The 26961-nt window shown below is 46.6% G+C and overlaps 1 protein-coding gene across 2 annotated transcripts in view; it reads right to left on the reverse strand.

Annotated features, from left to right (window-relative positions):
• Positions 1 to 347: 347 nt before the first annotated feature.
• The window catches only part of Lrrc1 (leucine rich repeat containing 1), a 112482-nt gene continuing 85868 nt past the window's right edge, over positions 348 to 26961 (reverse strand). For both annotated transcript variants that reach the window (XM_063253823.1, XM_063253825.1), the window contains exons 5-14: positions 25212 to 25268; positions 24933 to 24996; positions 24509 to 24583; positions 22148 to 22292; positions 19869 to 19987; positions 18535 to 18618; positions 9555 to 9670; positions 4140 to 4312; positions 3104 to 3240; positions 348 to 1604 (exon numbers count right to left, since the gene is read on the reverse strand). In XM_063253823.1, the coding sequence (XP_063109893.1) occupies positions 1446 to 1604; positions 3104 to 3240; positions 4140 to 4312; positions 9555 to 9670; positions 18535 to 18618; positions 19869 to 19987; positions 22148 to 22292; positions 24509 to 24583; positions 24933 to 24996; positions 25212 to 25268 (1129 nt within the window). In that variant the 3' untranslated portion in view covers positions 348 to 1445. The remainder of the gene's footprint in view (positions 1605 to 3103; positions 3241 to 4139; positions 4313 to 9554; positions 9671 to 18534; positions 18619 to 19868; positions 19988 to 22147; positions 22293 to 24508; positions 24584 to 24932; positions 24997 to 25211; positions 25269 to 26961) is intronic.

Genomic DNA, 26961 nt, shown 5'->3' on the forward strand with positions numbered 1-26961 from the left:
GGGTCTGGTGGGCCAGGCTGCGGATCCCAGTGCTGGGGCCCAGGACCTGCTCAGAACGGAGGGGCTGACACTTCCCAGGGGCAACGCGCACATGAACACCAAGGTGTCTGCCACCATCTGAACACACAAAGTAATAATAAGATGAAAAAGCCACTGCCCGATGTCCACGCTAAGTTTATTTCATGGAGAAAACCCTTTCCCGTAAAAAAAAAAAAAAAAAAAAAAACAAAAAACCAGAAACTACAGAGTGCCTGGCATTCCCCATCTCTCATTCATCACAGCATTCAGGAATGAATAGAAACACGTGGAAACTCTCCCTCCCAACCCTTAAATTAGCAGGCTTAAAATTAACTCTTGAAGCATTTCTTTGTTATATTTTGATTCAACCTCTATTTACAAATTAAATTGCACTTACAAAGATAGCAACATTTCTATTATGGTGGTATACGTTATTTTACTGTATTATGGTCTTATATCTGCATATAAAACTTTTAAAGCTGTCTTCAGTAAGAATCACTTTATTTGCAATACATAATTTACCCACTGAATTTCTGAACCGGACTTCTCTTGTGCTTTTCTGCTCTATCGTATTGTACAAATGGCACATGCCTTTGGAGAGGACACAGTCTGATACTGCACTCACTAAAAAAACACTTATTCATCAAAAGGTAAAGAGTAAGAAATTATTTGTGGCCTAGTCCTTTGGTTCATCATTCAAAAAACATCAACCAATATAACTCACACATTATTGGTAACTCATCTTTTTGGTTAAAAATAAGTCTACCAAGCAGACTGCTGATTAGAATCCAGCACTGCTGAAAAAGGCCCACATTCCCAGTCTCAGTGACGCCACCATTCACGACCAGTTCAGGTGACAGGGGACACAGTAAGGCACAAGTGGGTAGTACAAGTAGAAACAAATACTTGAAGACTGGTTTGTTTTCTTGCACAAATCCTAAAATATGTACCGTCTGCAAGATAACGAAAGAGAAATACATATTTTCATTATGAAATACCTATACAAAATCTTAAAATTTACACCATCTGAGCTGCCGAACAAGGTTAAAAAAGTATCAGTTTTTCCCTGTACACAAAACCACCTCCCATCAGTAGGTTCAAGAGAACTTGGGTTCAAAATGTCCCAGCACTGCACGGAAGGAAGGGGATATAATTCCCTATCCTGCTCACTCTCACCCCAACATAAGACAGAAACGAAGGCCAGATGTTTACAGTAGTGTATTCTGCCTATTACAAACAACCGAAGTCAAAAGAAAAACAACCAGGCCAGGAGACCACTGAATGGCGACTGGACGGGGGCAGTAAGGCACTTCCTGGGCAGGAGGGCAGCGCCCACCAGGAATGGCAGGCGACACAGGCGCTGGTGAGGACAGACAGGACGTCTGGACAGCAGGGGAAGACACAGGAGGCCAGTCCCGCGGCGAGGGCTACACGGAAGTGGTCACTCGGTCAAGGGCGTGATTGACCTCGTTCTTGTTGGAATCCAGCCCCTTAGCAGCGTTCATATCATTCCGTAAATTCTCCACCGTCTTCTTCATGCTCTTCAGCTCCCCGGGGTGCGGCGTAGCTCGCCTTAGAAGTGTTCTCTAAAAACAGAGAGCACAGTGAGTGTTCTGCTTTTACTCCATTTGTTTTTCAAAATACGCAGCTTCAAGGAGCGAGCATTCCACACAACTCTCTACAGGCCTAGCAGCTGCGAGGCAACGTGGGTGGAAGAGCTTGCTTCAAACCGTGGGCCTTTCCCACTCATCGTGGTAGCCAGTGGCAGGGGAAGCGCCTTGTGCAACTTATCCACTCACAGTAGAAGCAAAAGAACACCTTCAAACTAGGAGACTAGTGTACAATGGAAATGTTTCTACAAAGGAAGTATCTAAAATTAAGATGTGATCGTTGGACGCAGAAGTAGGAATGAGTGAATAAAGCCCTAAATAAAGTCACAGTGATGTTCTGCATCCAAAGTGGTCCTGTGAGCTTTGATCCTCGAGGCATGGGAAGTGAAAAGAAAGGGAAGACTGAGGGGTTCATTTCTTACTGTGCTACTTTCCAGCCCCCCACCCGCCCCCGCTGAAGATAGCCCCGTTCATACTCTTAATGAACCACAGTGCTGGAGGCTAAGTGACAGGGTGGGGGACATTTAACATTCGTGTCGTTTACAATGCCACTTGTTGTTTAGCAGGTCACAGCAGCAAGTGTGGACCTCTGAATAACTCACGCTGGGCTCAGGGGGAAGGACACTGGCGGACCCAACCCTGGCTGAGTACTACCTAGGCTGAGGAGACGGCAGATAATCACCCTCAGCCTAGGATCACAGTGAGCCCTGAGGTGGCTCTGAGGTGGAGGCCATCCTGGCATCCCTAGCTCCCCTCTGTATACTCCATTACTGAAAAATGCTCTGCATCCCATCTGGTGACAGCTGAAATAACAGAGACTTTCTGCAGTGGCTGAAAATCTGTCCCTGTCTGGGTGTGGCTGGTCCTCCCTCTAGGCACCGAGTAAGGAAATCCCACTTGGCACAAGGAATTTCCAAAGCCAAGCCAATTGGTGGGAAGATGTCAAGAGCTGTCACTGACTCCTGGAGGGAGACTTTTAAACACGACTAACAGAAGGATGAGGGGTTACAGATTTTCCAGCAACTCCCAATTTCTGGATGAAAACTCGCTAAGGTTTCCAAGGAGCACACAGGCCTGCAGTGCGAAGGTGAAAGCAGCCTGGTTCCGTGGAAAGAGAGAAGTCCGGCGTCGGGGTGCAGCATGACGTGGGAATGCAGCCAGAAGACAGGAAGGGGCTTCACTTACAGAAAAAGGCAAAGCCCCGATTTTAAGGAAACGGGGGCAGGTGTGGAAACTTCCTCGGGGGAGAAAACGCTCTACGAACTATTCAAATTGCAATAACAGAAGTTCCATCTGCCTTGTTTACATTTTGTGACACACAAGTACGTAGTTTTGTTTCCTTAAAAAACTTCTCATGTGAAAGGCAAAGCAGAGGACGTACTCTGAGACAACCCCAAGTCCTTGCTGAGTGTCACGCCAAATTGCGGAAAGGTTCTACGTGAACTCCCACAGAGGAAAAGTCTCCACCTCCTTACCGTTTCGTTTTCGTCTTCCTCTTTTTCATCATCCAAAAACCGGATGGCACTAACTCGGTGCACTGCACGCATACTCCAGGCGTCATCGGAGACGTCGTGCACCAGGCTCTCCAGGGCACCACAACGAGGCAGGTTCTCTGCAGGGACACAGGTCACATGAGCAGGGGCCACCACGCGGAGGCTGTGATTTGAGGGCCCACTACGCAGGCCCCCGCAGGGACAGCCAGAGGGGCAACACCAGAAGTGCAGGGGCGGGGGGGCAGATACTGTGCTATGTGACCTCTGAGCCCTCGGTTCCACCTACTGCAAATATCAAAAACAGCCAGGGGCTCGGCAGGGCGCCCTTTGCTTTTAATGGCATATATTTCCACTTGAGATCATATAAAACACCTGCTCTATCAATGCATTTCCCTAAGAAATGTTATACAATGTCAGTGATTGGAAGAGTCCTTTCCAGAATTCTCTGTCACATAGTAACTTCAACATTTTTCCTGCAGTGATGTGGCCACACAGGTTGGACGCTGGAACTTTCCCTGCTGACATTTTACCACTTTTTTCTCTTTTGGCCTTAAAAAGCTCACTCAGCAGCTGGGACTGGCAAGGTGGCTTCCAGCTCTGCTGCTTGGAAGCTCTCACTCCTCAAGGGCACTTCGGTTCCATCAGACTCAGCGTTCAGAGAAGGTTTCTAATAGCATCTTCATGTTAGCACGAATATTTTCTTAAAGCCACACAGAATACGTACACAGTGACTCAAAATAACTCACTGGTTTGAAGACAGTGTGCCAGAGATGTTTGCTGCTAATCATCTGAGCTGTCCGCTCAGATTTTAAGAGCCTGTTGCTCTTCTTAGGAGCTGTTAACTATCATTAAATCCAAAAGGCTGCTCCCCAAATTTTAAAGTGCTGTGGGAGGCCCTCTTTTTGTAAGGGTGTAGGAGAATTTCCCTGAAGGATCCCCGCAAACCCAATAAAACCTAACCAAGCAGGGCCCAACGAGTGGATGGTCCCAGCCATGGGGACACTGCCCCGAGACTCACCTTGACAGGTCGGTTCAGAAGGCAGCTGAGGCAGCAAGACACAGGTTAAGATCTTCTCTCCCGTGGCGTGGTCTGTGTCCGTCTGAAAGGTGAGCAGAGGCTGGGACTGGTTGTCAGATAACCACAGAGCCTTCAGCTTCAAGGTGGTCAGGGACAGTGGCAGATGCAACAACCTGCCGTGGAACCAAGAGAGACATCACAACCTCAGAGCCCCTGGCAAACTACTTCTTGTTATAAAAAGTGGGAAGGGATTCACAAGGAGCTCCTGAGACCGAGTTCAAAGTGCAGAAAAACTGCCCTATTTATAACACAATGAGAAACTCAGTCTTTCCCAGTCAAGGCTTCAGCAGGCCTCAGAGCTTCACCATCACCACCATGCTTACTGGGGTTGGAGGCCAGGGGACAGAAAACTGAGAATGTCAGGGTGCAGGACAAGGCCTGCGCTGAGTGAGAAGCAGCAGCACTGGTAGGGCCAGACGCAGGAGTTCTCACTCCACAAGTCCTGGGCAGGGTGGCAGCAGCTTCGGGCACCTGGCAGATTAGTATGGGCGGCAGGACCTTCACTTGAGGATGGAGGGCTCAAGTGGTTGAATAACAGACAAAGACCCAATTCACTGACAGCACTGCCTTCCTCTGGGGAGATTATTCAATTATTTCCATTTTAAACTTTTATCTACCTGTTTCTGGATGCTCCCCCCTCTCAGACAGATGATAATTAATACCTACATTACAGTGTTTCAATTTCATAAGAGGTAATCCACAAGAAGCACTCAAAGTTATAATGCGGCACCTAAAGATTGGTTTAACACTTATGGGTCAAAGATATTTGTCAGCCTGGCTGCAACTTGTGAAATCTGCTAGGTAAAGACCCCCGGGGAAGCCATGCATAATTATTACTTGCAAAACGTTGCTGTAACGCAGAGCTTCTCAACCAGAGAAGATTTTACCCCTGTGGGACACTTGGAAACATCTGCAAACTGGCTGAGGAGGAGTCTACTGCCAGGTAAAGGCCAGGAACATTGCTCAGAGCCTACGAGGGACATGCAGGACAGCCCTCAGGAAAGCCCAGGTGCTCACATGCCACCAGGGAGAACACTGCTCTGCGGAAAAGCAACACTTTACCCTGAGAGCTGTATGTATACCAGAGGGTCACGGTTTTAGGAATTGAAGTTACTTTTCACCAAGTATTTTCACTCTAAGGATGCCTTGTCATTCAATGCAACATCAATTATAGAAGTGACTTTGTAGACAGACACATACCTATCTCCGTTAGTGCATGGGAAGGCTACGTTTATCTCACCAATGAGCAGTGTTGTTAGAATTTCAAGTTGATAGAACTTGTGGGAAACACATTCGATCTCTGCACAGAGATATGAAAAGAGGCTGCACTCCAGGGTCATAAAGCCCATCTGGTAAAACGCAAGCATACACTGGTTGTCACTACAATAAATGGAGCTGGAAAGTCAGAGTGCAGAGAGAGCATGATGGAACTAAGTGTGGCACAAGAGCGATGCTCGGGAACATCTGTGATGCGCCAGCTGCAGCGACGAGAAGCCGGTCCTCCCTGGGCACCGGCACAGCAGGGGCTGGCCATCCCTCCTCTGAGACAGGTGCTACACTGAGCTCCTGTCATACCTGCCTGCACGCCTCCATGGGGACGGGGTGCTGAGCACACAGGGCTTCACCAGCAAGGGCCAAGCCGGCACAGCCTGAAGGAGCTGCTCACAGGACGAGCCGTCCAAAGGACGAGAGGGGAAAGTGGATTTCCTCTGGGCGCCAGCTCTCCTTCCTCAGAGGTGTTTGCGCTCAAATGGAATAGAAATCGCTAGTGCGTACACAAAACCTAGTGCGTACACAAAAACACATATTCCCAAACATAAGGAAGCTAAAGGTACGTCTCTGCTAGTCATTGTGACAGGCATGATTTTTTAAAGGATACCCGTTAGACGCTGTAGAATCCTGGAGTACACCAAATCCTTTCATTTTATGGAATGAAAGGATAGTCAGCACGGTCAGCACTCTGCTTCCCACCATGACACCCTGAGAAAGGAACCAAGGCTTGGAACCGGCACAAAACGCCGCCTCCCACTGAACACTCAGCATAAGGAGAACACTGAGAAGACCACTGCCGGCAGCTGTCAAGGATGAGAGACCAGAGGAGGAGAGCTAAGACAGGGGACGGGGGCTGTACAAACAGCGCTTTGTCATGTTTCAGCTTAGACCCAGTGTCTACAGCACTGGTTTTCTAGCAAAGAAAGTGCTGCTTCACTGTGGACGCTGCTGGCCGAGTTTGCACCACAAGGGAACTCGCCCCCTGCTGTCCTGTGCACAGCAGTGGTCCCAGCAGCGGCACCAGGAAAAAAAAGGCCCTGTCTTTGTGTCTGCACACAGACTGGTGGCCATGGCCAGCTTTCAGTGACTCACTGTGGCCTGGGGGAGACACACACACACACACACACATACACATGCACACACAAACTCTTCTGTTTCTCCGAGGAGCACCACCACAGCTACACATCAGAAAACAGGCAAAAAGCAAAACTTTGTTCCTGTTTTCCAGAGGAGTTAATAATACATTCTTGTGTTATTCTGGTACCTTATGTGTACTACACAGTAAACAGAGCCAACACAAGAACCCCAGCCCTGTCTGTACACAGCTCTACGTTTTATTCAGGACACATTGCCGGGAATAAAAAGCCCATGGTTACTACTTACACCAATGGTACAGGACAAAAGCAACGAATGACCAAATTGTGAACACCTCGTTTCTAGTTATGTCTACAATCAAGGCAGCCCGAGTGACCTGGTGAATCCCTCAGGCCTGCTCTAGAGAGTACTTTATCAAATTATTTAATTCCTAAACAAAACACAGCTACTGCATCATGCAGTATAAAGGCTGGACACTTTTTACAACTTTACTCTGTTTGTTGTTCCCTACTAGAATTTTTTAGTTTTAAACTGTATTTTTAAAATATGTATAAATTGAGAATATAGTCATTTAAAAAAATCTAACAATACCAAAATCTCCAAAGTAAACCCCAGTACCTGCAGGTCCTGAGCCCTCCTGTAACAATGGTTGAGCGTTCTACACAGATAAGAGTTTTTAGAGCTAGAAAATAATGGAGCTAGTTCCATGCTCCACTCAACACTGGCTTTTTTCTTTTGTCTTTTCCCTTTGATGCTGGGGACTGAACCAGGCAGGGCCGCTATACTAGGCTGTATCCCCAACCCTTATTTTTTGGCGGGGCAGGGTCTTGCTAAATTGCCTGAGCTCTGCTAACACTGTTTCACTCAATACCCCAGGATTCCTTCCACACCACAACCAGGGAAACAGTTCAGTTTCTGACTAAACATCCCACAGAATGGCGATATGCCCTGTGGTCATTTCACTGTTAGGATCAGGAACTCATGAAATTCACGAAATTCAAAGGCTCGCACATCTCCCCACTGACAGCCACGTGTTTCTGGTGCTGGGCACTGTCGCACTGCGGGGAAGACCCCTCACAGCCGGTTCTGTGTGCATGGCAGATGCCCTGCGGAGCCTTTAGGAGTAACTCTGTATTCTGTGCCCACGGGAGCGGAGGATACAAGACTCCCCTTCCGTGCTGGCACTGTGGGCTTGACCCTTGGTTTCCTAGTCATGCTGTGCAGTCTTTCTTGTTACTCTCTGACAGGCAGAAGCCAGCTTCTGCGCTCTCCCATGGGCTTTCCCTGGCAGACACTTGCTAAAGGGAGGCACACCCTCCTGGTGTATTCTGTAGTTTTCCATGCAGCCACACTTCTGCAAGCCAGGAGTCAGACATGGTAACATTTATTACTAGTTTCAATACTGATACTTTTAAGTAAGTAATGATTGCATATTTACATAATCTTAAAATTTGGTTCTATGCCTACATTTGCATGGATTAACAGCACACAGACTGGTGGCCATGGCCAGCCTTCCTTGACTCACTGTGGCCTGGGGGAGACACACACACACACACACACACACACACACACACACACACACACACGCTACATGGCCATATAATTCAGCTCTTTAATTGGACTGCTCCATCCTGCCTGAAGCATAATAAAAGTTAAAATTTTCCGTCTTCTGAGAACAGAAGAAGGAGGCCTTCATGCATGTGAAAGGCAGTTTCAGACACCATAGCATCTTTCTTCTCAAGAACTAGTAACACACACACTCATGCTCACCTGTGGTGAGAGGCAAGGAATGTCCAGTTACTGCAACCACTGCCTGCGCTGGAGGGAAAGGCAGGAGAAAGGCACCCTGCTCTCCCCACAACAGCTCTTAAGAGGTTTACCTCAGCAGAAATTCACCATTCAGCCCACGTCCATCTCGAGTTTTCAGCAACCACTTACTGGTCTGAAGAATCTCTGAAGCTGCCCAGAAAGCACTGACCTTTACAAAAGCGAGCACACAGAGCTCCCAACTCACTCCAGACTCTAGCTTATTTCAGCCTGCTGTCCACAGTCCATTAGCCGGATGAAAAATGGGGCTCCCTGACCTAAGTGACCAGCTCATCAGCACTCCTCACACTGCTGATCATTACCTAGAAAGCCAAAGACCAGCTTTCCCTGGTGGACACTTTCTCACCCATCTAACCACATCATGTCCAACAGTAATTTTTACATCCTTTTTGGCAAAAGAACTACTGATGGGGACATTCTGCAATGTCATGCTACTTCTTCTAGTAAAACTAAAACCAGTAACATTTTCATGTGAAGGTATCCCAGCACCTGGGAGGAACAGGAGAGCCAGCAGCCACCTGAGGCAGCTCCTGGTGCAGCGGGGTTACAGACTCACAGACAGGTGACTGCCACACGGCGCTGTGACCGCTTCGGCAGGGCTGACCCCTAACGCAGACTCACAGTGAAGGCTTCAAGAGCCAGTGAAGCAATGACACATGACATTAGCTGCAGAGCCTCACGCCACACAGCTTTATTGACAATCTCAGGGATTTTGAGTCCCCAGCACAGTGTATCATTCAGGACCCCTGATTAAAAGTGAGCTGGCCTCACCTGCAGTCCCAGTTGGAGAAACGCTGAGGGAGATGACCACTTGAGATCAAGAGTTCAAGAGCACCCTGGGCAACACAGCCAGACCCGCCCTTAAAAAGAAAGCTCAGACTCATTCAAGCGCGTTTCGAGGCAAGGAAACTCCCAGGCCCACTCTGACTTAAAAAGAGCTCCTTACAGAAACTGAGACAGAGCCTAAGTGCCCCTCTCTGCGGGTGTTGCTTCTCAAGCTGCCCTGTCCTTGATGCTCTGTGGAAGTGTCTGCTCCAGCTTTATAGCACCCCGACCTTCCCTATGCCACCAGGCTCAATGGGCACCGTCACCGCAAGACCCCCAGGAACCCACTGGTGCAAAGCACTGGCCTGCAGTTCTGGCCCATGAGGCCACGCTCACCTGTTCCCGGCCACATCCAAGACGTGAAGTTCTGTTGCCTGTGACACCTCGGCAGGTATCCGCGTCAGTCTGTTGTCCCGCACGCAGAACACAGTGAGGCTGCAGCACCCGCCAATCTACAGTGGGACAAAAAGCACCTTTATTCCACCGTGGGGAGGGACACAGGGAAGGCAGAGGATCCCGCTTATCAAACAGCATGAAGAAGATACATGAAGACATACATGGAAGTCCACTTCTCTCCCGCGGACCAGATGCAAGTAACTGATATCATACGAAACGCTACACATACATGTTCTACATTAAATTGAGAAAATAAACAAGACAGTCAAACAGTTCAGTCTCAAAAGGAAGTTATTTCCTACCGCTGGTATCTAATGCAAACGTATCTGTTAAATATATCACCCAAGCTACAGGAGTCTAGACCAGTACTATGCAGGAATATGAAAGTATAATTCCAGTTCCAAAAGTTAGGTCAGAGATGACTCTGATACACACACACACACACACACACACACACACACACAAACACGTGCGTGCATGTGCGCATACACGCACTCACAGCTCAAAGCCTACTTTGTTAATTTCAGGGCACTCAGGGCTCAGTTTAAGGAAGAAAATAAGAACCTGACAGATGACACATTAACTTCTACCACACATCTTTTAACAGCTTTTGGTCACTCAAGCATTCATTCATAAAATACAAAAATTCAGACCGGTGCAGGCTCCTTCACTATACTTCCTCAGTGACTGCAAAGACAGTAACAGATTAGCAAAAGGTAAAATTGGTAGACAGACACATTAATCTGCTCAGGTGGGATCTGCAGGGAAAGCATATAAATCAATAAACTGCATCACATGCTGTTATCTTTCTTAAGGAAACAAGTCAAAGGCAATGAACTTCGTATGAGTTTGGCCTTCAAAATGCAGAGCGAATAAGATCCAGTGATTCTTCAAACAAACAGGTTGTAGGTTCCACAGGCAGCAAAGCTGAGCCAAGGGTGTGGAAAAACAGCCTGATCCTGACCCAGGCTTCCTGGGGACTCTGTGAAGTGTGTATCCTTCTGGGGCTCACTATGGAGCCAACAGCATCGCTGGAGGGGACTCAGGAAGGTCCCTACTGATGCGTCCCTGGGACACAGGAAACACTATTACAGGAGACTTGACTCCTCCCTCCAAGATACCCCAGTACTCCGTCTGTCCTTTTCTACTGATACCTATATTTAATAAGTGCATCAAGTACTCAAAAGAGAATGTGTATTTATAAAACTGCTTCACAGTTACCTTCATGCACAGTCTTTTTACTTCCTCCCTTAAAAATTGATATAAAGATTCTTAAATAATATATGTAACCACAGTATTTATCCATAATGGGTATAAACTAAAAATAAACATAATTTAAAATGTGGGCTAACAGTTGTCACAGCCACATGGGAAGCACTCAGGTACATGGACAGGTTATCAGGCCGTCTTGCTTATTTCTCAGAATTCACATTCTGACATTTCCCATCCGGGTAAAACTGATTCACACCTTGTATTTTTTATCCCACTGTTTCTTACAGAAAATGTCTTTCTTTTGTTTTTTAGTTCTTAGCAATCATTCAGAATTAAGTAAATGTACTTCAATTCCATAAACTCTCTCCAGAACCCTCGAGCCTAGAATATGATAAACTTCTATGTTTTTTTTTTCTTTTGTAATTATGGTCTAACACTCTCTCATGACAAAATGTCCCCTGAAGATCCTTATCGTCCGATTAAGTTATTGTGCAATTTGAACATGTTCACATACAATCAGGGAGCCTGATCTGCATAACCCCATCCCCTCTACCCACCATGGCTAGCCTATATACCTAGCAACTCTTTCTTTTAGGGATGCTTATTTGCTTGTGAACAACTGCTATGTAAAAGCAATCTGCTTCTCTGTGTAGTAAACCACACAGTAAAAGTTTTCTGTGTTCTAATAAAAATGACAACAGCACGTCGTCTTGGGCTTTCTAAATAAAGAACCCAGGCATAGCAGCTGTGAAGGGATGTGCTCCCAGATCTGTCCTGCGGCTCAGGTTCCTCCCTTCTATGGAGGAAGGAAATCACTAGTTTTACTAAGATACCCAAGGACATCATAGGAATCAAAACCTTGATCCTTATGAGAACGGACGCTATCAGATATTCTAAATTCAGAGAGTCTCGACAAAGATTTGCTCAAGGGAAAGGGACACGTGGGTCTTGTGGGGCACCTTTGCCCACCATGCCAGCTGGAAGGGCGGCTGCATGCTGCCTAGGTGCAGCCGGAACCCATATGCCCAGGGGCGGCCATCCAGATCAGCACCAGGTACCTGCCAATCTCGACAGGTCTAAAGAAGAGGCTTTCTCTGCACCCAAAGGAGGGCAGCAGGCCATGTCGACTACTCAGAGGATCATCCTGCAGGACAGGAGATTCCTGGAAGTGTAGGGCGCTGAAGCAGGTGCACATTGTGGCTTACAAGAACTGAAGCCCTCTGCTTGTACTACGTGAAAACGCTCAACTGCATTATGCACGTGTGTCATGTAATAAAAATTATTTCACGAAGCAAAGTGTGTCAAGTGGCTCTAAAAGTTCAGGACAAGCCCACAACACTTAAGTATGCAGGAAGGGTGTAACTTCCAGGGGAGCGTGTGAGCTGTCTACTGTGTTTACAGCTTCATTTCCCTCCTTTCCTGACCCTCCCTAATCTCACACCCAGTAGGATGTCAAGGGGTGGAAAGCAATTGTGTCCACAGCCTCTTGGCCCTTGGAGCAATCAAAGCAGCCAGTGTGCCCTCCTAATCTCTATTGTCCCTGGTGTCTGAAAACAGTGCCAGGAAGAAGAGCACGAGCATGTGGAGGGCGCCTTAGCCACCGTGAAGCCATGCTGTGCCAGGCAAACACTCACAGGAACAGCTCTCTCTTTCCATTCAGCTAGGAAAGAATGGCATGAAACTTTGGTTTCTAGAAAACATATTAAGCAGTTAAAACCCAGACTCTAAATACAGAGTCCATCACAGACGTCAGTGGGGTTCGTGGGGAATGAGAGAGCAAACGCTTTGAGAGCACGCAAACATAGAGTTCAGGCTCAGTCACATGCTCTGTGGTTTGGACATGGCACTTTAACCAAAAGCAATAATGCAAACTACATTAAACAAAACCACATATATACTATCATGCCTATCACGGAACCCAGCCTATTGCTGCTACCAAACAAATGTGGTAGCAACTGTCTCCTAAGAAGTAAAAGCCTGGCTCCAAATGATGAGTCCCACCAACACCAGGTACCTGCTCTGATTCTGGAACCATCTCTTCCTGATCTCTGAGCTGATGTCTTAAGAACCTGTCTCCCAGGCAATGCGTCCCAGAGACATTCAGTCTGAGCCTGAGTGAGGAACTGACGCGAGCTGAGGAGGAGATAAACCTCTCCTGCATTTGTTTTCACTTTGTCTTCTGGGCTCAGTGGGCAGAATTGAAGTTTTCTTGTGGTCATCAGGATAAAATGTCTGTATCACTTATAAATTCTAAGAAGCAGAGCTGTTTAAATAACTTATTACCACTTATGAAGGAAGTTGATATTTTTAAGCTTCCCTTAAACCACATAATAGTACCTTCCCAGAAATCAGGGGCTTGGACTTGGACTGTTTGAGAATTCCAGGACGCAGCAGCTGAGAATTCTTGGAGAGCTGTTCTGTGCCTCTGTTAATTAAGAATGATCTTGTGCTTAACTATCAACACTGAGCCAACCCAGCTCAAGGGGGCAGGATCTGCCGGCCCCTGAGGGAAACTCCACGCGGATCACTCTCACTGTCTGTGCCTACTGCGCTGTGCAGGAAAGAGACAATCAGACAGATGCAGCGGCTCAAAGAGGAAGTCCCCATTAGTCACCTGTGCCTGCTGGGGTTCACACTGTGAATGGCTTCCTCACGGGTACAAGAACTTTCATTTGTTCTCAGTATCTTCTTTTCAATGTTTGTAACAGATCTGAACCCACATCTCACTGGCAAAAAATGAATACTTACAAAAAGCAAAATCTGGCCAAAAATCCAAGCTGGACAGAAATAATATCATGTATAATATTAGAATTCCATCATCATCTGTGGTATATTACCCAAATGTTTCCTACTTCATAAATATTTCAGAAATCGTGTGGTTTTGAGGTTATCTGAATTACTGGGCCACTGACATCAAAATATCCACTAACAGCTGTGGTATGGTATTCTCTTCTCTGATTATTATACGGTAACTTATGCCAGCTGGAAAATAAAAGCCACGTGTACACAGGAAAGCACAGTGGAAGGATAACTCAGTTCCTACCACAAAGAGACGATCAGCATTTACAACCCAAGACAGAAGCTCTAGCAGCATCGCCATGCGTCGGTGAGGGTATGCACACATGTGCACACACATACACACACATACATGTATACACACACACACGCGCACACACACACACACACACACACCAGCAAAGCTGGAGCCAGCACTGACCTTCAGCACACACTGGCAACAACACTGTCTTCCATCTCTCTGATTCCAAAAATGTTCCCATGGAGACACACCCTGTACCCACCAGCACGACCCTGTGACAAGCCGCACGTGTGTGATGCTGCTGGTTCGTCCTGTGGCTGCTCTGCTGTGTGATCTTTGGCAAGGTACTCAGTGCAGAAACCACTGGGTATTGGTAACGGTTTACAAACACTTCAGGGGACTCTCGTGAAAATTAGACAAGAATAAACACACAAGCATGGGATATGGATCAGCTGCCTGGGACACACATGTGGCATAAGCCTGTCCCATGTTCTCTGCCTCTGTCCATGCTTGGCTGGGGCCTGGAGCATGTCAGCTGCTCCCATATGAAATGTGAGAAACAATCTTGTACATGATTATTTTATTTTATTTTATTTTTATTTTTTTGGTACTAGGGATTGAACACATGACCTCACACTTACCAGGAGGCACTTGTGCCGCTGAGCTAAATCCCCAGCTCTGCATGGTTTTTACTGTGTACCTACAAATGTTTTCTTAGGGTAAGTTCTAGAACTGCAAAAGGGTAGATATATTTTTAAAGTTTTGAATAATGTTATCACCCCTTTTCAGAGGAACTCAGGTCAAGCCCAGAACCCCTCATTAGTTGTGTTTATGTACTCCCCTGGATATTTGACAACATGTGATTTTTTTTTTATATTAAAACTTTGAGGGTTAAAATGTTTTTATATTTTATATATAGGCCAGCAATGATGTACACTAATGCACTCTTGTGATCACTTGTTTGTTTTAGCTTTGTTTACTTAAGAGTACATACATCTTTCTGTTACTAATGTGAAAAAATTTCTATTGGAGTTAAGGAAAAATCTCTTTTCTGCCCTCAGACTATCTTTACATTCCTGGAGACCAGAAATCTTTCAGGTAGACAAAGCCGTCAGTTCTTTTTAGTACTTCTTTCCTCTTTTAAGTTTAGGAATGCTTTCTCCATCTTGAAATGTGATGCCCCACTATATTTTATTCTAATGTTACCAGATTGCATATCACCCCTTTTATCAATAACTCACTTTAGAATGAAAACTTACAGAGACACACACTGCTTGCCTGATTAAAAAAAGCTTGAATGACTGCTCTCCCAACTCCGGCTCAATGCACCGGACTAAAGAGGTGTGGGGTACTGGAAACATGGGTATACGTCAGTGTCTTCCCGCCAGAAATTCTTCATAATCCAGGTAGTGTAAAAGGAAGACACAGCTAAGGAAAGGGATGAGTTACTGCCTTTACCTAACCTACCTGTGGCCACACTCATCCCAGCACGCTGTCTTTCCGTCAGTCACACTGTTATCCAGTCCTTCCTCCTACTCTTTCCTGTACCAAGCATCTGAGTCTTTGAGGGGATCTTCCTTTCCCAGAAGCATATACACTGAAGCAACAAGATGAGGAATAAAAGAGGCAAACAAGTGGCCTGAGAAATCAGAAGCATGCCACATGTAGCAAATAAAGCAAACCCAGCATGTCCACTAGAGATAGTTGTGCCAGCAAACCAAAACTGAGTGAAGACAGCGAGGTGCCAAGCGATGCCTTTCAGGATTTCTCAGTAACTTAAAATGTAATTCACAGACGACCATTCTCTGGGGCAAAAATAATCTGAATAAATCTGAAAAACACATGACAACATAAGATTTCAGGCCATGCAGTCATTAAAAATAATTTAGAGTAAATATCCAATATTTTACAATGAAGAACACACAAAGGCGTCAGCCAATTTGAATCTTCATGCATTTAAGAAGCAAAATGAAAGTTACAGATGCAACTGCAGTCTGAACAATACTTACAAGGTAACGGGTTTACCTGACTTTTCTAAATTTCCAAGCAGCTAACAATTAAGAAAACAAGAGACATTCATTGATTTACAAATGTTTACCACAAATAACATCACAAAGCACAAACACAATCTATTGTTGTGATCCACATAATAAAAACATTTTCCCCTAGATTCCTCAGGAAAAGCAAATGCCAATAAAGCTGTTGCAGACTAGCAGCCTGTGCCATAAAACTGACAGAACACAGTACTGTCCAAGTTTAAGGAAAGAGACAAACACAGAGAGCGCCACACCACACAGCAAACCAACAGCAATGAACGCCAATAGGGATTTTGGCACATACATTGAATCAGTCAGAATCTCAGAGTAGATACGCCATGTGCGCAGCTTAACTGTTCAAGGGCAAGGAATACATTTTGGAAAGAAAAGAACACTACACAAAAAAATGCAGGACTTGATCAAATGGTGTCAAGCGTGAAGTCAGAAGCAGCACGTATGTGCACGCATGCACGTGCACGCACGCGCACACACACACACTCACACACACACACACACACACACACACACCCCACAGGGCCCAGGATGCTCCTGCACTTCTCACAGGTCGACACCACCCCGGCCACATGACACGGTGCGAGGCCAGGAGGCACACAGGGCCCACCTGCTGGGGTGCACGTCAGGCTCAAGCCTGGAGCCGCCTCCCCGGGCCAGCTCACAGCTCCGTAGAGCTGTGCTTCCCTCCCTGGGAGCCGCATGTGAGGAAGACTCAAGGTGTGCCAGCAAACACCCGTTCTCAGGCTGCTGAGCAAACATACAGACTACAAGGCTACAGATGCCAGAATACTAATCTCAGCTTCCCAGAAAATGGACACTACATGATAGTTAAATGCTTTAAAACTAGAAATATTCTTACACAATCTTCACTTTTCTCATCATCAAAAGTTGTGGGAATAAATTTAAACCGACATACGACACAGACTGTGTGTAACCCTCCAATCAGAATGACTGTGTTTTGTACATTTAAAATGAAAAGAGGCCCCATGCTGAAATGCTGGTGACACTCTAAACAATCCTCTGAAGTTCTTCTCTAGAATGTGTGCGTAAGAAAGGGAGCTCCAGAGAAGCTGGGTGGTGGGGAAACTTTGAATTTGATGAAAATCAAATTCAAAAGCACTCTCCTTAGCATCTGCCTCGCAAATATTCCTAAACATCTTAATTTTCGGAAACATCCAAACCTAAGATAACGGCCTTCCCTGATTAAATCGAGTTCTTCCTGGTCTGGAGGTCACACAGCCGGAAGGCTGGGCTCAGTCTGAGTGACCTGAGCTGCCTGTTTTTACCACCAACCCCAGGGCTCACTGCTAGGGCCTGGTTCTACCAACTCTCTACATGCGCCCAAAAAAACTCCCTGGCCTGTGAAATGAGGAGACCATCATGACCTCAAAAGCTCAGGATCCAGTGAATTAACATACTTAGTCTTTCTATGCTGTGTGTGCCACGCACTCGGTCACTCCCTGTCTACAGCTGCTGCTCGACAAGAGCAAAATTAATGCTCACGGGATCAGCTATGCTTGGCTTGTTGCTCAGAGACTGGAACCGAAAGGTTGAGACTGGCAGAATCTTCTTGTGCCCCAATTTAGCAGAGACAGTCTGCTGGAGCCAGTTTTATTCAGACGCCAGCGCTCATATCAAAGATGTACCAGCGTACACGTGCCCCTTCCATTCAGGAATGCTGGCCATCTCACCCAGGACAAGTCTGGGTGCCGTGGGCAGAATGCCAAGACAAGAAAAGGAGAGAGGAACCCAGGTCAAGTACAGGGGCCCTGAGAAAAGAACGACCCTCAAATTCTAACTGGTTGGATGGGAGCTTTGAAATTATTCCAGGACAGATGCTGGAAAGGGTCTAAAAGAGAAAGGAAAAAACCCGCGACTGGCCAGGGATCACGTCATGCAAAAAAAAAAAGCACTTTTTATCTGCGGACTGGCAGAGGGGAGTCTCACCAGGAGCTCGCCTGATGGGGAGAGCCTGTGGCTTACTCTTAGTTCTAGGCTGTACAGCTAGGAAGGTATGGAGCTCTCCTAGTCCCCAGTGCAAAGTCAACCTTCAGGAGGCAGCAGACATCCGGCTTGATCTCCTCCACATCCTCAGCACTCCGCCCCCTGGACAGGAGGTAGACCACCTCAGGTCCCCACAGCTACTCTCCAAAGAGGACAGTGGCTGCCCCCTGCCCCTCTTGGACACGACAAGGCAGCCTCTGTAAAGAGTTCATTCACTCTCACCCAAGACAGAAACCCTCCCAGAGTAAATCGTGGCTCAGAAACAAGCATCCATTCTTACGATCCCATCGGCTTAGAGGACAGAGTTTAATTTCACCTTAAATTTGACAGTCAAATCTAAAGTCATCCACTATCTCTACCAAACTTCCAAATTACCCATTTCTGTCAATAGTGTCATCATCCTCTGTACGGCAAGCCCGTCTCCTTCTCCACTTAAAAATTCTTTAATTCCCATTTCCCAGCTCTTAATGTACTCACGAGCATTCTCCGACATAGTTTCTCTACCTAGCTTTATACTCACACCTTCGAAACGTAAGCCTTTTAAACATTAAAAACATCTCTGACATTGGGGATCCAATGCCATTAATTCTTTGTGATTTCTCTAAAAAACACATACCTCTTTTGGTAAAGACACTAATTTGTTTCTGTCTGCATTCAAGTTGCTCAACTTCTTAAGTTTTCCAACGCTCTTAGGTAACGTCTGTTAAAATAACATTTATATTATTAATTTATCACATATTTTAATAAGGCTCCAGGCAAAAGAGATGTTTTCAAAGACTTAAAGAAAATGCAGCAAAAGAAGCAAAGTCTTTCCTGAACGAATGACACACTTTGAATTCTTCTTGATAAAGAGTCTGCACTTGAAAGATGTGGGGTTAGAGGCACAGCCTAGGAACCTACTTTACTGCCCAGCCCTGACTTCACCAGCACCCTGGACAGGGGCCTCAGGGACTGAAGAAGCAGGGGATCAGCACCTCGCTGGTGTCGCCAGACGGGGCAAAGAGGGGCTGCGGGGTGGGCACAGGGAAGGGGAGCTGGCCTGCTGTGGGGGACACAGCCCGCAAAGTGCAGGCAGTCTGTGCGGGTCTCTTGTGCTGCAGTGCCCTGGGTGGGGCAAGCATTACCCTTCGGACTCCTACTCCTGGCCCCACCTGCCAGCGCCCTGCCCTGCCCTGCCCTGCCTGCCCTGCCCTGCCCTGCCCTGCCCTGCCCTGCCCCACAGGATGGCTATTTGAGCAGCCACCTCATCTGAGCACCCAGTTCTCTCCTGCTGTCATTATTTGCTCTTTTCAGTAGATGAGCATTATTTTCCTTGCTTACGGAGATAAAGGAAAAGGGTAGCCCGGCAGAAGGAGCAAAGGCAGGGTAAAAAGCATAGTCACAAAATGAAGAGGAGGAAAGAGAAGAGAAAATCAGGAAAAAGTAGGGGAGTGCTTGCCTAGGAAAGCACCCGATAAAAAGTAGCTACAGGACACCCACAAGAGGGAAAGGAGAAGACAAAGTGACCACAGGGGCACAGAAGCAGCAAGGGAGCCAGCAGCCAAGAAGACAGACCGGATCTGCAGCCACCCCGTCCAGCGTGGAGGGGCAGCAGGCGGGACAGGGCCTCATGGGCCTCCTGCGCAGCCCCGCACCCCAGCCCCAGTCCCCTCATCATCCTTCTCCCGCTCTTCTCCTGTGCCCACAGGACTGAGGGGGAGAGCAAAGGGACCACACTTCTGGGGGTGGCCTGGGGGACACCTGGCAGAGCCAGGAGCACGACCAGGAAATGCGGCTTCTACCCACACCACACCTCCGGGGCCCCAGGAGGGGTCTGCTGAGTCCCTGTATTGTAAGGAGCATGCCAAGGACGACTGGCTTGATGTGCTTCAACTGGTCTCTGTGTCCACTCACAGAGGGGAGAATCTAGGGCCAGGGGGTCCTCCCCGTGGTGGGCAAAACCACACTCACCAAGAGCCGATTCTCGGTGAGAACCAGCTCTGTGAGGCTCTCGCATTCCCCAACAGCCTCGGGCAGCTGCGTGAGTCTGTTCTGATCCACCTTCAGGATGGACAGCTTCTTCAGCTTTCCTGCAGCGGCACAGGTTAGGCTCATTAGTTACAACTGTCTTCCTAGTCCCCACTTGGTACTTCCTATCAGCTTTTCTGCTCTGAACTGTAGCTTCTTTTCCTTCCCCTGGCTTTTCCAACTAAGAGTCGCACCACTTTCATTCAGAGTACACAAAATTGAGGATTAAAACAATTTGTTCAGAACATCAAAAAGTCAGCAATTAGAAACAAATCATTTTAAGCAACGCTATCTGAAAATATCCTATCCAAGCCAGAAAGTGTCAAGAACAATAGCTGGCCCTCCACGCCTCTCACGGGCAGGAGCTGCTGATGCGTGCTCAAGGCTGGAGCGGTGAAGTTCCAGCGGGCCTTGGTACGGTTCTGCCATCCATGCCTGCTAAAACGCCAGGCGCACCCTACACACCACCTCTGGTGACAGTGACCCTGTACGGGTTCCTCCAGGAGAACACGCAGAACAGTGCAGATGGTCTGAGAAGCCTTAGAACGTACAAGTCTGCTTCCCCGGGGTAGGAAGACTTGACTTCCAGCTCATGTTCACGGGCCACACAAGGGATGAGTCCGACCGCAGCCTCCCCAGCTGGGAGGAGGGAAACCAAACTCACTCACGGGGATTCCCAGTCTCGGTCAGGGAATGAGTGTCTGGGCAGAGGTTCCTGACCACTGACTGCGAACTGCTGGCAGGACACTTCGCCCCGTCAGAACATAGGCCATACACAAGGAGATGCAAGCTGGACAATGGGAAACATGACAGGAGCATCTCTCTGGACCTGTAGCACCAGGCAAGGTAAGAGAACTCATGGATTCTTTCACTCTTTACTTAGCAGCATCCAATCTACTGGAACAGTGCCCGGAAGGATTCTACCCACCATCACTAACAGGAGACAGAAGTCTGGGAGTACCTCGGGCCCTCAGAGGTGGTTCCTCATCAAGCTGCCCTGCAGCTCCCACCGAGCACTCCCTTTAGTGAGGGAGCACTCACGGCTGCAGGAAGCAGCCCACAGAAACCTGTCACCAGTATCCTTGTTTCTAAATCTCTTTCTTAAGTGAGGATGAAATACACAATCTTTGCATTTTCCTAGAAGATGTAACTAGAAGATGTAATAAATCCGCAGAAAAATATGTGAAGCCAGCCAGCTCATCCTCCCTCCAGGCATCAAACATGCAGCTTCTACAGCTGCTGTCAGAGGCCACACAGGATTCTTATGAACATCTCTAACCAGAGGCAAAATCCCTGTCTACGTTCCAGCCAGCTTTGATGAAACCCAAGAGGATACCTGCATTCCTACTGTCCTGTGATTAGAAATCACCATTTTCATTCTCACTTGACACCAGATAGGAAGCTGTCCCAGGCCACACAGCTTCTCCAGCTACCGCAAATCTCCCACTAACTTCTTTGATGTATTGAGTAAAAGTTAAAGGCATAATCATATGACAACTCGATGGTTAAATACAGTTTCTCGTAAGTTCTAAAAGGTTGCGGTCCAGTGAAATGATCTCTTCCTATCTTGTTTATGTTCAATTTCACACACTGGACTGAGATCCTTTGTAGAAAAAGAAACATGTGGGCTGATTCCTTTTAAAGAAAACTGCATGGAATGGTTAAGACAACCTTCACTGTTCTACAAAAGACCTCAATGATGCCATTCTTCGGTTAGCAGTACCTTCCCAAGGTCACACAAGGTCATAAATGATTTTTTCACAAACTATCTAGGATGCTGAACTAAGAATATCCTAGTGATCATTCATATGCTTCAGATACTTCATTATTTGGGCCAGTCCTTCTTGAAGTATTTGAGACAAGGTGTGAATGAAGTAGACAGACGTGGCAACACTTAAAAAGTAACTACACTTGCAATTGCTAACAAATCAGGATGTTGAAACCACTTGTACAAAGAGAAACCTGAACTGTACGAAATACTCTTTGCTGTCTCCATCTAGGTAATTTAGTGAGACTGTTGTCTCAAGATAAAACAAGAAGGGATGGGATTAGCTCAGGGTGAAGCCAGGGCGGGGAAACAACCAACCAAGAACAACAATGGGGAGACTTTCAGCAGCCATGTCCCTAAGCCCTAAGAACAATGACCAAAAGGTCAGCAAGAGCTCAAGGGCTGGACATAACTGCAGGCAGCCTGGCAGAAATTTGTTCCTTCCAGTACTCACCGATGCCATCCGGAATTGTTTCCAGCAAGTTCTGGGAAATTACTAAATCTGTTAATGAAGTCAGGCCACTGATTTCTTCAGGAAGTCTCTCCAACTTGTTTTCAGAGACATCTAAGCACAGCAGGTTCTTCAGATTTCCTATTTCCTACATCAAGAGAACAGAAAGAGAAATTTAGGCTTACACGGGTCACAGTACAGAAGAACTTGGAACCACAGGTTTTCACAACTAAACGCCAGAGTCAGAACAATGCATCTTTAACATATGCCCAGATGTGAAGGCGGGGTGAACTCCTGGACCCCTTCCAATGAAAACGAGATGCGGTATGATTGTAGACTCAGAGGCTGGGGGACAGAGCCACCTCACACAGGTAAGGGACCACTCTCTGATGACACACGAGCTGACCAGTACCAAGACAGAACAAATGAGTACAGAGCCACACACTTAGAGAAACATTAATAAAGGAGACTGGAGTCCAATTCCCCACTCGGAATCATCACTAGTTAGCAGCTTATAGCCCAAGGTGGCCTGGGATTTTCTAGGATTAGAAACTCTCCACTTGTTAACATAAACACAAAGCAACCGCTCCCCAGCAAAACAGAACATACAGAAACCACCAATGTCTTTAACGTCACAAGAAGAGAAGCCCTTCTCGTGATGGGGAAAGCTCTTCAGCAAGTCTGTATTCTCTCTGAGATTCACCTGCCTCCCAACCCTAGCCGCTACCTTCTCTCTCCTTACCTCCTCATATCAAGTCTGGCTCCCACTGCCCTCTGCCCTTGACTGTCCGCTCTGCCTCTTAGAGGCTGGTTCTGGCTATTCTATGAGCAGTGCTTCTCCTCTGCCTTCCTGGGAATGCAGCCGGTCTGCTCATGGAGTCACTACACCTCTCTCCCGAGCAACGTCAGCACTCACAGGGGCTAAGGAAGTACCAGTTTCTCAACTGATGTTTCCCTGGTCCGAGTCATTCTTTCTAGATTTTAAGTCTAATTATATGCTCCATCACCCTGCTCCTATGTCCCCTCTCTACAGAAAACCAGACTATATTTCTACTAATTTCAGGCCACTTTTCATCAATTCCTTTTAACGTTATGTTTGTATTCTTTTCTTCCCATTGCCCATGAGACTCTAAGGTATCTTTAGTCCTGGTTTAATGTAAGTCCTATACTATGGGGGAAATTAGATTTTAAGTAACTGTTTATAACACGGAAACCACTGAAGCATTCATTTCTATGCTGAGGACTTCACAATGCACAGTTGCTCGCATGCATCCGCACATAGGCAGCCTGTGCTCCTTGCAATGTCTTGCAGCTGATGCTTTACCAGTCTCCTGATAACTCAAGGCACCCACCCCATCCTCTGACTCTGAAGGAACCAGGCTTTCTCATAGATTTCCTATAGAAACATGAACAGCTGCTGGTTTAGTGCCCTTCCCCAATGGCACTCAAGATCACAGAAACACACTAAGTCTCCTAGTCCCATCAGTCATGGGTGACAACACATCCACTTCCACACTGTTAATCACATGAAATGTCTGAATTCTAACCTAGTGCTTCCATATACTCAAGCTGTATTTCCTTTCCAAAGCACATGGCCCCTTCCAACTGGAGCCCTGGCCAGGCAGAGCAGCACTCGAGCTACTTAAGATGCAAGCACCCACATCATGAAATGTGCGTTCTCACTGTGCAAAACTGGGTGCAACACACACCAGTGAATAAAATTCAGTAACAGCTGGAGAACAGAAATGTCCAGTGTGTTTCAGGAGGACATGTTTGGATTTTTCAGCAGCTCACTCAGAAAGTGCCTGCTTGCTGGACCCCACTCAAGAGCTGGCTGAGAGCTCAGGAGTCCGTCCCAGGCACCACAGTGTCTGTGACATGGCTCTCAGACTTAGCAACGGTAGGAAAAATAGGAACACCATGACCTACCAACTATATTTGGAAAAAATATGAAGTAAAAGCTTTAATATTGCTTTTACAACAAATACTAGAGTGCAAACCACAGCCAAAATTATCCCAAAGCATTTAACACATCACAAAAAGTAACAGAAATGTACACTGCCTCCATCACAGGTCCTAATTTGAGGGTAATTTATAAATCTGCTAAGTTATTTGGGTAGCAATAAAGTATAGACCTCACAAACTAAAAGACACATTTACTATCTTTAGAAATGGTGGACTGAGGTTTTCAATTTCCTTGCAGACATGCAGAATGAAGAAAACTCGATATATTTTTCCAAATGTGCTTTTTCAATTAATATTTTGGCTTCTGACACCCTTCTTTTTAAAACCCCATGCAGAAGCAGAGAGCACACAAGGTTTATTGTTCTGTTTTGGGAGAGCGGCTGTAAAGTTTGCACTTACCTGAGGTAATTCTGACAGCTGATTTCCGTCCAACCAGAGATCTTTCAGATGTAAGAGAGCTCCAATTGATTCTGGCTGAAATAAAGACGCAAAAGTAGCACTGTGGTAACAAAGATCCAATTGGGTACCGTAATGGGTGCCTGTCAGATCTCCAAGGTCAAGACCCACCTCCTTTTCCTAAAAGTGCCCCCAACTTTCCCCAAGAATGCCAGCGGCTTCCACTTCCACTCAGATCTCCAGTCCTCACCCTCCACACCCAGATTGTAATTCTTAACATTCAGGAACAGAAGCCCATTCTCCAGGCTTCCCAAGCTGTATCTTTGGAAATACTGTCTTTGTAAGCAAACCCGAGAACTCCCAAAACACACTGGGATCAGAACTAAGGACAAAAATAAATTCAAATCTCTCTTTAATACAGACTTACCAAATTATATATCTCATTGTTTCCTAAATCAAGTTCTTCTAGTCTCCGGAGTTGGGTAAGAGAGCTATTTAAAAACAAAACAAATGCTTAGAGAAGACTTAGACATGCTGAGCAATGCAGTATTCCTCACCGGCTAGTTTTCAAAAGAAGGATTCGTCTGTATCTATGGCAATAACTACTGCAAGCGAAGGACTATTATGGGAAGGCTGGCACCTCCCTGATTGTCCAGAGAGCACAGATTCTTCTGCTGACGTTTAAAAAAACTCTTAAAAGACTCACTCAGGAAGATACGTAAGAAGGTTCTCTCTCAGTTCCAGTGAAGCCAGGTTATAAAGACTAGAAACAAACAGAAGAAAAAAAAAATAAGGAAAACTCCTGAGATCCTGCCTACTCCCCCTTACCGCACGCACTCTCAAAAGCAGCCACTCTTTACACAAGCTGGAGTGTGACCTCCAAGGCAGAGCTGCCCACCGCCACCATCACCCTCCCTCGTCACACCAGCTTAATGTCCACCTCCCAAATTTTAGTGTTAAGATATTAATAAAAGCAGCAAAAGTTTAGAGTGTCAAGAGTACACAATGCCCCCTCAAGCACCCTGCACATTTTCTCAGTGAAGATAACTCACTGGCCATTAAAAGACAACCACTCTCTAGTGCAGAACAGATGCTGAATCCGAACATCTCATGTTAGAACGTTGGCAATGTGTTGTTACAAATAAAACAGTTCTGTCTTTCACCTTTAAAGTCCCGAGCACTTGTTCCCAGCATCAGTGAGACATCAGCCCTGTTTGAAAGCAGGGGGCATCTCAGCCAGGGGCCCAAGGGCTCTGCATAAGGCCGGAGCTCTTCAGGGCAGGCAACAGTGCCAAAGAAAAGCTAAATGCCTCTGGGACTCTGCACCCATCCACCGCGCATTGAGCCTGGGAGCTGGGCTCGGTGAGCAGCAGCCTGATGATGCGGCTTTGAGTCTTCCTACATTCTGGAATGGTGCTGTGTGCCGCAGAGACCCTGCTTCCCTGGTGTAGCCCAGTCTATTCCATGAAACGAGACGATGCTCTCCCCAGACATGAGCAGCATCAAATCTTGACAGGCACCGCTGTGTCACCAGAGAAACCTTTGCACACCCGAGTTACATCCGCACTGCACAGTGTATGATTCCTCCGTCACCTGCACAGCCACCTGAGCTTCACACCAACCCAAACTCGCGTCCGCTAATGTTACCATAGCAACATCCAGATCGGAGGAATTTTGTTTCTGAGCACATAGGAGTCAGATATTACCCCAACACTTTAATCTGCCTTAATCTTCCATTCGCCCTCCTTTCAGCAAAAAGAGTCATGTGTACCAACAAAGCTGGTTTTATAACACTGGAAAATGTACATTTAAGTGAATAGTCCACACACAGGCTTAAACGTCTTTCCAAAAAACATATTTTAAATGTATTATGGCATATACAAACTCTGCATCTCCTCTAACGTTGGAAAACTGAATAGTTTTCACCATTAAGGCCCAAGAAAACAAAACTATCTGTCTGTCTCTCTATCTATCTTCTGTAAATTCCTGCTGATAAGCGTTATGAATTTAACACCAACACTTTTCAAATCACATGGCAGTTGTCGGCTAGGCACAGTGACAAGCAGATCTGGAAGAAACAAGAAGGGCAGGAGACAGAGAAGGGCATAGGGCCAGGCCCAAGAGCAGCCTGTGAGGGTGGTGATGCCTAAGGCTTGGAGAGTGAGATGGAGCAGCTTGGAACAAGGGGCTCTGCCTGTGGCTCTAAGCACTCCAGGGGCCCCTGTGAGTTTTATACAGTGATAAAACAGTGGATATTTTCACGTTTGGATTTTTTTAAATGATGGTAGGAGTATCATGTTTTATCTGTTCAACTTTCATGAATTTACTCCTATTCTAACAAACTGAAGACATCGGCTGATAAAAGGAGGTTCAAAAATTGTACTTGTGGGGCAGCCCACGAGCTCCTGAAAAGTATCTTGCACAACCTGGCAGCTGTGTTGCACCAAATCTCTGAG

The sequence above is a fragment of the Cavia porcellus genome, unplaced genomic scaffold, assembly GCF_034190915.1.
Source record: "Cavia porcellus strain 051 isolate PalLab524CR breed Dunkin Hartley unplaced genomic scaffold, mCavPor4.1 scaffold_7, whole genome shotgun sequence".
Lineage (NCBI taxonomy): Eukaryota > Metazoa > Chordata > Mammalia > Rodentia > Caviidae > Cavia > Cavia porcellus.